The sequence below is a fragment of the Hipposideros armiger genome, unplaced genomic scaffold, assembly GCF_001890085.2.
Source record: "Hipposideros armiger isolate ML-2016 unplaced genomic scaffold, ASM189008v1 scaffold_609, whole genome shotgun sequence".
NCBI classification, from domain to species: Eukaryota; Metazoa; Chordata; class Mammalia; order Chiroptera; family Hipposideridae; genus Hipposideros; species Hipposideros armiger.
The window spans coordinates 723,209-734,436 of NW_017731959.1; the positions used below are offsets into that span (position 1 = coordinate 723,209).

An 11,228-nucleotide genomic window follows, 5' to 3' on the forward strand; every position below is an offset into this window, starting at 1 on the left:
ATAGGCCACTTTCTGTACGACGTAGTGGGGGACTGGCACACGAAGTACGCAGTTAATCCTGGCTCAACTGACAGTCGAGGTGTCAATAAACATTTGAAGCGCGAGTATCTAGACCATTCACGGGTCAAGGCACTGCCCCCTCTTGTGTCTTTCCTGTCCGAATACTTCCGGGTAAGGCAGGGTGCGTTCTGCAACCAATCAATCAGTGGTGGGTCAGAGCTGGAGGCAGGAGAGGAGAGCTGCCCATAGGCACCTGAAGGCTGGCTGGCTTTTGAGGGCCTTTCAGCCAATCACACATATCTCCACAGTTATGTAAGGGGCTGAGAGAAAGGTGAAAGGGTTTGTAACGAGAGCTACTCAAAAACAAGAAAGCGGTGGTATCCCTGAGCTCTTGCGAGGGGAGCCTCCAAGGCTATTCAGGTGAAGGAGGTTCAGGTCCCAGTCTCATCAGAGAAAGGGTGAGAGACGGCAAACTCCACAGTCAATCAGCTTTGGAGTTAGGCTGGAGGATGAGGTCTCCCCCTTAGAGGCCTGAAGCGTCAGTCCACAAACCAATCAGACTCACGGCGCGAGTTCCGCAACCAATCAGCTGCGGGCGCGAGGCAGTGGCGCTGTCCTAGGTGCCGCCCAGGCTATTGTGCACGCTCTGCAGGCAGGAGCCTGGAAAGAAGGTGCGGCCAGCGCCGCAGCCAATCAGCATCGGCCTGGGGATCCAGGCGCGAAAAGCGAGCTGTGCACGCGCCTGGGCCTCGCGTTCCTGGCCTAGCGCGCCTCCCCACTTTCTAACCGCCACTTGGGCTTGTGCCGCCCTTAGTGTATGCGAGGCTGAATGGGGAGAGGAACAGGGTCTGAGTTGGTGAGTGCTATGGTTTTTCTTATTCTTTTTCAGGCTTGGGCCTGGCCCAGGCAAAGCTGGGGCATGGGGGCTTGAGTGATCGCCGTGAGGGTCGGGAAGTGAGGGCTGAGGGGCTTTAGACCCTTGGGAAACTCTCTCTGTCCTCGAGAGGCTGGAAATGGGGCCTCCTGAACACCTTCGGGCCCAGGCTGGGCAGAGGCCAGGCCAGCATGTCCTATGAGTTGGTCCATGGTCCCTGAAGCCAGCCTGATTTGGAAGTGTGTTGTAGGGCAGTTGGAAGCCCTTGGAGCCCAGCGTGGGGCCATTGGCCATAAGGTATGGCCTGTGAACTGTGAGAGGTTGTCTGGGATCTGGTGACTGGAAGGAGAGGCTTGTGACTCTTCAGAGGTTATTGGGAGTTACTGGCCAACAGATGAAACTAGTGTGCACTTGAGAGCTTTCTGGGGTTTCTGAATCCAGCCTGGGCTGAGAGTGAGCACTAATGAGATCAAAAGCCCAATGAGAAGTTGTCAAGGGTCATTGCATCCAGGCTGTGCTGGGAACATGTGGCTGCAAGGCTATTAGGGGTCTTTGGACTCTAGTTCAGGTGCTCTTGGCAGATTTTCCAGTATTGGGTCCAGGTTGGACCATGTAGCCAGAAGGTTAGGCTCGTGGTCTTCTGAAGCTTCTGGGGAGTGTGTGTGTGTGGGGGGGGGGGGGGGGAGCGAGGGTCTCCAAATCCCAGCCAAGTTGTTTGCCCTCCATGAAGTATTATTGCCTTGTGGTGGCTCTAGACAGAACCAGGCTTGGGTCATGTCTGGGGCCTTTCAGTTCCTGTCCTCACCTCTTCCCCACATCCTTTCTGGTCACTCCCAGAAGACATGAGGCTATAAGCAGGGGGCAGGTGCATGGGTAAGATGGATGTCATACTGGAGCACAAAAAGAGATGTGTGAGATATGCTACTGTTTAGGAAATCACCCATGTTGTCTTTACCGAAGGTATTTTTATACTTATGGGGCAGGGTGTTGATATCTATATTCACTCAGCTTTTCCAGCTCTACATGTTATTAAAGCTTTCAGAGTGCTTTCATGTATACCTGGAGTTCTTAAACCAAGGATAGGGGAATGCAAAGGGGTGGTCTATGAGTGGATTTCAGGGGTCTATGAACTCTTGGAAATCATAAGAAAAACTGTATGCATGTTGGATTTGGGGGGTATGGGGCAAAAGCAGTCAAAGGACAATGATGGGCGTCAGAGCAGTCTGTGAATCCCCTGTCATTTATATGCAAAATGGCATAAAAGTCTACAATTTCCTGATGTAAGGAGTTAATTCTATGGGTTACATTTTCAAAGGAACAGTGACCCTCTAAAAGGTTAAGAAGTATTGGAATAAAGCAGGCTCCCATATTACTTATGAGGCCTGGGCATGACTAGAAATGGAGATTCGCCCTTTTCTTCCCACACCTGATGTTGGTGCACACTTCAAAGTATCTCACATATTAACTTGCATGTCCAAGCTCAGTTTACATGCCCCTCACACATAGTTAGAGCCTAGGCTGTTGCATCAGACCCACAGTCCACTCTCATGAATATCGATCTGGGCTTGAGGACCATGTAGACCCTGGAAGTGGGCCATTTGGGCTAGGAGTTCCAGGGTTCTGAGTTCCCAGAGCATAGTCTACAATTGAGGGGCACAGGTTCCAGGTGGGTACTTCCGAGATGACCTTGCACTCCTCAGCCCATGGGGAGGGACACAGCCAGAGGATGTCAGCATCAGGCCCTCTCCTTGGGTTTCAGGCAATACTGGTATTCAGTACTGGTCTTGGAAACAGCCCCTGTGAGGAAGTTGAGGGTCTTGGAAGAATTAGCCCATATTAGGGCTGAAGAAAAGGCCCTTCACCTTGAGGATGTAGCGCAGGGGTCGGCAAGCTGCGGCTCGCGATCCACATGCGGCTCTTTGGGTACATACGTGTGGCTCTGAAGTAAAATTGAAAATGAAAATAAAACTATCATAGTTTCATTTATAAAATTTTTAAAGGCTATTATTCACATAATGGTGATTTCATTTGTTTTATGGCTCTTGAATAATTTTTAAATTGTCATGAGGGACAGGATTGGCTCTTCTGTCTCAAAAGTTTGCCGACCCCTGATGTAGTGGAACCTAAGTTTTTTTACTTCTAGTCCAGTTATTTTTCCACTTAATCCACTTCTCTTCCAATTATGTCCTATGATAGGGTCTCTATGACCTAGATTCAGCTCATCTGGCTATAACTATATCTGGTTCTTGGGTTATTCAGAACATAGATTTAAAGGAAGAAAGAAATGAATTCACTCTGTGGTGTCTCTTCTCTAGTATATGTTGGATGTGCTTAACTAGAAAAAGTGAACATTTGAAAGTTTATGTATGATTTGGATAGTGACTGGTCTTATTCAATAGAAAATGCTGCGTGTGTGTATGTTTGGGGGGTGGGGGCGTTAACCACCTTAATTTGCGTAAAGAGATGCATTCCTGGGAAGAGTGGAAAGTTCACAGAATTTTTCTAAATTGAATCTTGTTTAACTTGACTTTGGAGGTACTCAATATTTAAAATAAGTGAGATAAAGGGAGAATATTTTTCACAAAACAAATAACCACTCCTCTAATTGGCCTATTCTGGTGGTTTAATTTTAATTATAACACTTGAAGAGAATCCATACTTGTATTGCTGTGTTGTTTTTATATCAAGCTGGGTTGTGCCTGAAGGGGCTCTTAGTCAAGCTTATCAGTAAGAATAAAAAATACCAGATTTCAAACTTTATTTAGTAATATGAGTATTATAAAGGCCTGAGAGGCAAAAATCATACCTCCTTTTCCCACATACTTCTCTTCCAATTATGTCCTACCTAATTTCGCCTACGCAGGCTTGCATCCTCATAACCTGTGGTTCCCTGGCTCTGCCCCTACTGAGTCAGCCTGAGAAGTGGAAGGTGGGCAAGGTTTCTGAGACTGGGGAGGGGGGACCTTTCAAGAATAAACAGCAGTGACCCTGTCCTTCCAAATCAAAGTGCTATTTGCTTCTGCTGTCAGTGCTCACTCAGTGCAATATGTCTTGGGCTGTGCAGTCAAGAATGTAGGGAGAGAGAAGGTCCTAGAGCAGCGGTTCTCAACCTTCCTAACGCCGCGACCCCTTAATATAGTTCCTCAGGTTGTGGTGACCCCCAACCATAAAATTATTTTTGTTGCTACTCTATAACTGTAATTTTGCTACTGTTATGAATCGTAATATAAATATCTTTTTGTTTTCCAATGGTCTTAGGCAACCTCTGTGAAAGGGTTGTTCGACCCCCAAAGGGGTCACGACCCACAGGTTGAAAACTGCTAGCCTAGAGAGTTATCAACCTAAAGGCTGAGGTGTAGAGGGCCCTAGAGATACCTCTAAAGAGACAGTCTCTAAAGGGATATCCTTAGGTGGGGTAGACACCAAGTGGGAGGCAAGATGGGGTTTCCCATTCTTGGGGGCTTTTGTTCACTGAATGGGGACTCCCCTTGCCCCTTCTGCTCCCTTTTAAATTTCCTAAAAGCCAATTGTCACTTCCTGTCAACTACATTTGGCTTACAGACGATGCTGCCCTTTGAGCACAATCCAACTCCCTTGATCATCAATGGGCAAACCACACCAGTGGGGGCGCTGAGTCACAGAAACATGATATAGGGCTGGGAGGTAAGGGGGACCACACTCCACTAGATGGTGATGTCATCATCCAGACCCCTGTACCTTTCCTTCTACATGTGGGGTTTCTCCCTCGTGGCTTTTCCCGCATATTCCGTATCTTCAGGGATTGTGTATTCCTGTGTTGGAGGATGTTTGCCTCTTGTATACATATCAGGGATTGGTGCTTTTATGTGTCCAGGCCAAATGACTTATATAGGTGTCTAATGAGTCCCTGGGTGTGGTGGTGGTGTGAGGAGTTAGAAATGGAAAACATTTCAGAGTAGCTAGTGAATACAGCTTACCAATTTGCATTTTCCCTTTCACTCTGACTCATCTTCCCCTCTCCCCACCCTATTATTGCCCCTCCACCAGCCCCACCCATTGGCACACCCTGTCTGATCTAGGAAGGGTTAACATCTGCTTGCACCCAAGCTAGAATGAAAGGTAAAGAGAAGGCATGTTAGGTGTGGAGAGGGAGAGTAGAAGGCTGGTCTGAACATTTTGGGGTTCTGGAGCCAAAGGAAGAAACATGAGTTTAGAGACATAATATTTGCGTCTAGGAGGGGACCAGGATCTAAGGGAGAAGCCTAGGGGGAACCAGACAGTCATCAGAGCAGCCTACCAATGCCTGACTTGTTTATCTTCCAGTTATTTATCGGGCATATATGATATGCCAGGCACATATCATACACTTATGATATGCTGCATTAATAAAAATTTGCCACAGGAGGAAGGATAATGGAATAAGAAACAGAAAAAGAAATTTGAGTTTCTCAGACCTCATCCTTTCCCCAGGTTAAAGTGCTAAAGTGTGAAAAGGGGAAATCTTTGAGGACCTTGACCCTTTGGGCAGGAAGTGAAAGAAACCCCGGAGTCCTGATTTCAGAGAAATGTCATTTGTCATCAACCCAAGAAAAGGAGTTTTTCTTTTCGAAGACCACCGCAGGCCCTTCCTGGGGTTGCCCCCTTCAGAGCATGATGGGAGGATCTGAGTCACTCACACACCCAGTCCCCAGTGGTGGCCCAGATGACAGTGGTCAGTCCCACATAGCAGTCAAGGCTTCCTAGTACCAAGCCAGACATGCTTTTGGCCCTCTTTTACTCTCTCCTTGGAATTCAGATGTTTGTCATTTTTACTTCTAGAGTAGAAACAGCTTCTAGCTGCTAGAGCTCTATTGACACCTCTAAGAAACAGAACTAATATTTGAATGATGCTATGTACTGACAAACCACTTTCATACTCATCATTTCATCCTCAACTCCACCTCCAAATGAGATAAGCAGAGGTTATCCCTATTTCATGGATGAGGTAACTGAGGCTCAGAGAGATGACTTGCCCCAAATGACTCAACTAGTAAATGGCAGAGATGAGACTCAAATGCAGGTCTGATTAGTTCAAAGTTCTTGTTGCCTCAGGTGCACTTCTTTGGCTCTAGAAGTTCATAAATGAAACAAGGAGACAGGAGGTTAGGAGGCAGGATGTGTGGTTTCTGGAAGTAGAGGAGGTAGTCTCCCCTGGGAAGATGAAGCAGAGCCAGGGGTATAAAACCACACCCCCTTCAGGGACACTGGCAGACTGATACTTGGGACACCCAATGGAAGACTGTGAGGTCAGGGGCGGGGCTAGCTGAGGGCTGGGGGCAGGAGCCCAAACAGCAGTTCAGAACATGCGGTGTCCAGGAGGAAGCTACAACTGGTGAGTGGTTTCTTCTCCCCAGCTGAGACTTCCCTCCCATTATACCCCTCTTTCTGTGTACTTCCTGCCAACCTGTAGCCCTCTTCCTGAGGTGTCCAAGTAGTAATCCTCCCTCCAACAAGGGTCCTTACCCATGGTGAGCCCAGACCTAGGAATATGCCTGCTGGGAACTGAGATACTTGGGTCTGTCTCTTTGTATCTGGGTTCCCAGTTCTCTTCTTAAAAGCCAATGTGGTGGTTTTGATGTGTGATAATCTGCCTTGTTGGGTTCTTTCTATTCTTCACTTTTGGCTTATGAAAAACAAAATTAAACCATCTCCTTATCTTAACCTTGAAAGGAAATAGCCTCTCCCTTTACAGTTCTCATTTCCCTTACTCTTGCTTCCTTGGAGGTCAGTCTTCTCCAAAACTTTTCTCCATCCTTGGGTCAAGAGCCTTCTCTCCTGTGGCTTTAGCACTTGCTCTCTTAACTCACTGGATGGGAGTCTTTGGTCCCTTCCCGTTCCTTCTCTGAGGTTGTGTTCTAGAAGCTTCAGCCTCAAGAAAACATTTGATTGATGCCTTAGAGCCTGCCCTCCTGCAGCTATGACCCCTGTCTTGCTGCCCTTTCTGCCTCTCAAGACCCTCAGCTCCACGTGATGGGCTTGTGTGGAGGACATGCTAGCTCTTTAAACTCTCCCATGAAACTGTGTCTTTCTCCATCCCTAACTGCTAGAGCTGACTGGGTCTGGTGGTGTTCTCTTTGTCTGAAATGAGGACAGCCTGGCATACTCAGAGGTCTTTCCCTGCAGTGGGGCTCAGAGAAGCAAAAGCACATGTCTGCTATCCTTTCAGTCAGATTTCCCATTGACAGCATCCATCTATACTAGTCTTAAACCCACTACTTGATATAGTTGTTAACTGCCAGGTCCTTGCTCTTTTTTTTTTTAAAGATTTTTATTGGGGAATTGGGGGGATGGGAACAGTGCTGGGGAATTGGAGGAAGGGGAACAGACAAGCTGCTGTCGTTTTGCTCTTCAGTCTAGTTGTGGAGGACGTTGCTTCACTGGCCCAAGCTGGCACCATCATTGCGCTCCGCTCCTCCCGGGTGAGGCAGATCAGTCGCCGGACTCTGGACGGCTGCTCACTGCGGCTGCTGGCCTCTCACGCTGGCTGCTGGCTACACACGGTAGCCCATGGCAACCCACCGCCACAGGGGCTGCAGACTACGCCGTCACCGGCGACTCAGGGCAGCCCAGCTCCAGGTTGAGCTGTTGTTCAGCATCTTAACTGTGGAGGGCAGTGTCACTGGCCCTCACATGTGGGATCCGAACCGGGGCTCTCTGGCGTCCCAAGCCAGTTCCTAACCATCCCTCCACTTGGCCGGCCCGGTCCTTGCTCTTTAAGTCCTGAATTTGGTCTAATTTCCATTCTCTTGCCACCCAACCCCCACCCCCTGGCCTCTATTATAGTTCTAGATAACCTGAGGTCCTCTCTTAGGTTAGTTTATTTGCTCCATTCAGGACTGAGCTCTGATCCAGAGCCAACAACTCACTCTTTCTCCCCTCACCTCCACAGGCTTGAGAATATGCTGTTCCTCCTTCCTCTTTCCACCATGGATCTCACACTGTGGCCTTTCTCTCAGAACCTCTGAGATTGGTACCCAGGCAAGGCATAATGCCCCTGTCCCCGACAAGACTGCCTAGCCCCTATGGCTCTGATCGACTGGTACGGCTAGCAGCCAGGCTCCGGCCAGCACTATGTGACACCCTGATTACTGTGGGGAGCCAGGAGTTCCCTGCTCACAGCCTGGTGCTGGCAGGTGTGAGCCAGCAGCTGGGCCGCAGGGGTCACTGGTCTCTGGTGAAAGGAATCAGCCCTTCCACCTTTGCACAGCTTCTGTACTTTGTTTATGGGGAGAGTGTAGAGCTGCAACCTGGGGAACTGGAGCCCCTTGAGGAGGCAGCCAGGGCCTTGGGGGTGCAGTCCCTGGAAGAGGCATGCAGGAGGGCTCGAAGGGACAGGGCTAGGGTAGAACTGAATCCAGGGCTGAAGGAACTTCAGGAGCCAGAAAAACACACAAGGGATTCTGAGAGAGGAGTGGGAGGTCTTGGAGAACAGGGACCAGGGAAGTTTGTTAGACCTGGTGACAGAGAACAGGAGATGTTGCATGAGCACAGGCCATCAAGAGAGAGCCCTGAGATGGCAGAGGCAACGCAGGAGGGCCAGAGGGAACAGATGAGATCAGAGGAGAAGCTCAACCAATTCCCTGTTGGCTACAGGGGAGTAGACGGAAAGCAAGGAATGATCATGTGGGTGAGGGAGAGTCCAGGGGGGTCTGAGGGAAGTCTGGGGGAGTTCCCTGGCTCCCTTCCCCCACCAGGTTCCCTCCAAACCAGCATCACCCCTAGGCCCCGGTGGGCTGAGGCCCCTTGGTTGGGCGAGGGCCAGCCTGCCCTGTGGAGCATCCTGCTATTGCCACCCAGATATGGCACTCCCTTCTCCCATAGCACCCCCATCACTGCAGCCTGGCAAGAGGTCTGGCCTCAGGACCAGAGGTGAGTTAAGGGCCTAATGGAAGCCTGGTTGGGAGGGAATGGCTCAGGAGAGGCAGTGGTGATGGGTGGAAGGGTACCACATCTCTTAGCTCTATTGTACATTTCCTGAGCTGGAGACAGGACAAGAAGCTCCCACCCACAGGGGAAGCCAAAGCCCAGCCCTGGAGAAACACCTCCCCCTCCAGGAAGGGATCGGTCAGGACCCCAGGTTTTGCCAAGGCGGTAACTCTTCCCCACCCCACCCCCAGGATCCCACTGTCCCTGAACCTCCACAAAGGGCTCTGGAGCCAGAACCAGTTGGCCTCCTCCAGCCCTACCCCAGGTAAGTCCCTCACTGTCCTGCATGAACCCTGTCACACTGTCTCTGCTGGGGCTGGGACCGCAGGAGTCCAGCCTGAGCAGGACTCCTACTTCACTATGCTCCCTCCAGGTTCCCTTCACCAGGGCCCCACACAGCTCAGCCCTGGGATGGAAGAGTCTGATCAGAGGCACACAGGTGAGTATGGTGAGGGCGCTTTTGCCTCAGCCCCACTGTAGCATGATGTCTTGCCTGGGTGTTCCAGTGATCTGGTTCTGGGATTCCCAGCCCTGCCCTCTTTTGCATTCTCTTTCCCCACAGGAGCACTTGCAACCTGTGTGGGCCGTGTGGGCACAGCAGGCTGCCCATCACACCAACATCCTCCCCCTACCCCTCCTGCTCGATCTCGGCCAAAGCCCTATTCTTGTTCTGTCTGTGGAAAGAGGTTTTCACTCAAACATCAGATGGAAACACACTACCGAGTCCACACAGGTATGGGCGCATGGTGTGTGTAAACTGTCTGCTTCTCTCCAAGCATCGGTCTGCCCGCCCCTAAGTCCCTGTGTGTGCCTGGTTCTCGCACAACTCCCTTGCCCAGTCGCGCCAATCTACCCTTAGGTCAGCCTTCACCCGCTTCTTTCCTTCACCAGTCTTACCCTCCACCCTCCCTAGGAGAGAAGCCCTTCTCCTGTAGCCTCTGTCCCCAACGCTCCCGAGACTTCTCTGCCATGACCAAGCACCTGCGGACACACGGGGCCGCACCCTACCGCTGCCCTCTGTGCGGCGCAGGGCGCCCCAGCCTGGCCTCCATGCAGGCGCACATGCGCGGCCACTCACCTAGCCAGCTCCCGCCCGGATGGACCATTCGCTCCACCTTCCTCTACTCCTCCTCCTCCTCGAGGCCATCCCGGGCCTCGACCTCTCCCCTGTAGGCCCTCTTCCACCTCCACCTGACGAGATGTCGGTAGTTTATTTGGCTTCAGTCAAAGAATGAAAGAAGTAAAGAATGAAAGACGGGCAGGCGGGCTGGCTAGGCTTCTGACCCGGCGCCGCGGCTTTGGCTGCCTAGCAAATTCGCCTCTAAGAAGCGCCGCAGGAAAGGCGCTGAGAGCTCTCTCCCAGATCACCGCGGGCCGCAGAAGCCTGGGCGGGCCAGCGATCCCGTGTCGGGTGAGGGCAGTGAAGTTTGCACAAGTGAAGGTTCACTGTGTGGGGACTGTTGATTTCATCACCAAAATAAAGCGTTTCCTGTGACTTTCTCAGGACAAGAAAGCCGAGTCCAGACTTTAGTCAGTAGCCGGGGTGGGGGTGGGGATCCGCAGCCTGGCCCCTAGTCCTGTAGCGGCCCCTGGTGGCCCTGCGCCTGCACTTCCGCGCGGCGGCCACCTTCTCCATCTCCCGGGCCTCCCTGTTCTTTCCCGGCGGCAGTGGGCCGCGAGGGCTCGGTGTCCAGGCAGACTTAGCAGCAAGCCCTGTGGGGGAAGGCTGTGAAAACCCAAGTTACTGTCCCTACCACGGCAAGCAAAGTCGTGCGGAGTCTGAGTCTGGGGGCCCGGGGCTCGAGAGGAACGCGTGATCCGCCCTGCTCTCCGTCACCCGCCTCCTCTCGTTGAGCAACAGGGCCGCAGGGCCGCGGCTTCTACGGCAATTTTCTTGCACGCTGTACGGAAAGGCGGCCGGGTTATACTTCTAACTGAGACTACCCCTTGACCGCCGCCCCTTGCTCAGCCCACACCTCCTGGAGTCGCGAACTCTATTACCCAGTGTCTCCGGGGTTCTGAGGTTCCAAAGCCCCCTGCACACTGGGAGTGGTAGTTCATGCGTGCCGAGGGCCTAGATAAGAACGATAGGAAGAGTCTGGAGGGGAACCACAACTCCCGGCGGCCCGGGAGATGGCTTTCTTTCTGGGGCCGGTCGGGACCCCATAGTCCCAGCTCTCGCGGCCCTAGCTCCCGGCGGAAAAAGCGAAGCGTCCGGACTACATTTCCCTGAGGCCCCTGCGCCTCACCCCTCTCCGACCGCGACGCGAGGTCTATGCTTTTCAGGCGCGGTCTAAGGTGACGGCCGACCGGCCTCGGACTCCCGCTCCCGTGGTGCCCCGCGCGTGACCGACCCAGCCCCCGGCTCCCGCCAGCCCCGCGGCGGCGCTGCTTGTTGTCGTGAGCCGCA

At 52.0% G+C, this 11,228-nt stretch overlaps 1 protein-coding gene and 1 long non-coding RNA gene across 8 annotated transcripts; one reads left to right on the forward strand and one right to left on the reverse strand.

Annotated features, from left to right (window-relative positions):
- Positions 1–634: 634 nt before the first annotated feature.
- ZBTB32 (zinc finger and BTB domain containing 32) lies at positions 635–10,833 on the forward strand. Of its 7 annotated transcripts, XM_019624860.1 has the most exons (6): positions 809–856; positions 6,092–6,224; positions 7,782–8,761; positions 9,010–9,257; positions 9,381–9,551; positions 9,732–10,833. In XM_019624860.1, exons 3-6 carry the CDS (start codon positions 7,881–7,883, stop codon positions 9,989–9,991), a joined length of 1,560 nt encoding a protein of 519 aa, XP_019480405.1. In that variant the 5' UTR covers positions 809–856; positions 6,092–6,224; positions 7,782–7,880; the 3' UTR covers positions 9,992–10,833. The 7 variants fall into 7 exon arrangements, with proteins under 7 accessions (XP_019480408.1, XP_019480409.1, XP_019480406.1 ...); XM_019624863.1 differs by lacking the exon at positions 6,092–6,224 and having other exon boundaries at positions 635–856; positions 8,615–8,761; XM_019624864.1 differs by lacking the exon at positions 6,092–6,224 and having other exon boundaries at positions 635–856; positions 8,714–8,761.
- Positions 10,011–11,141, reverse strand: LOC109372077 (uncharacterized). Its single transcript, XR_002121989.1, has 2 exons — positions 10,820–11,141; positions 10,011–10,719 (listed from the first exon to the last, which is right to left on the reverse strand). It is a non-coding gene; the product is annotated as an uncharacterized LOC109372077 (long non-coding RNA).
- Between the last annotated feature and the right edge of the window lie 87 nt (positions 11,142–11,228).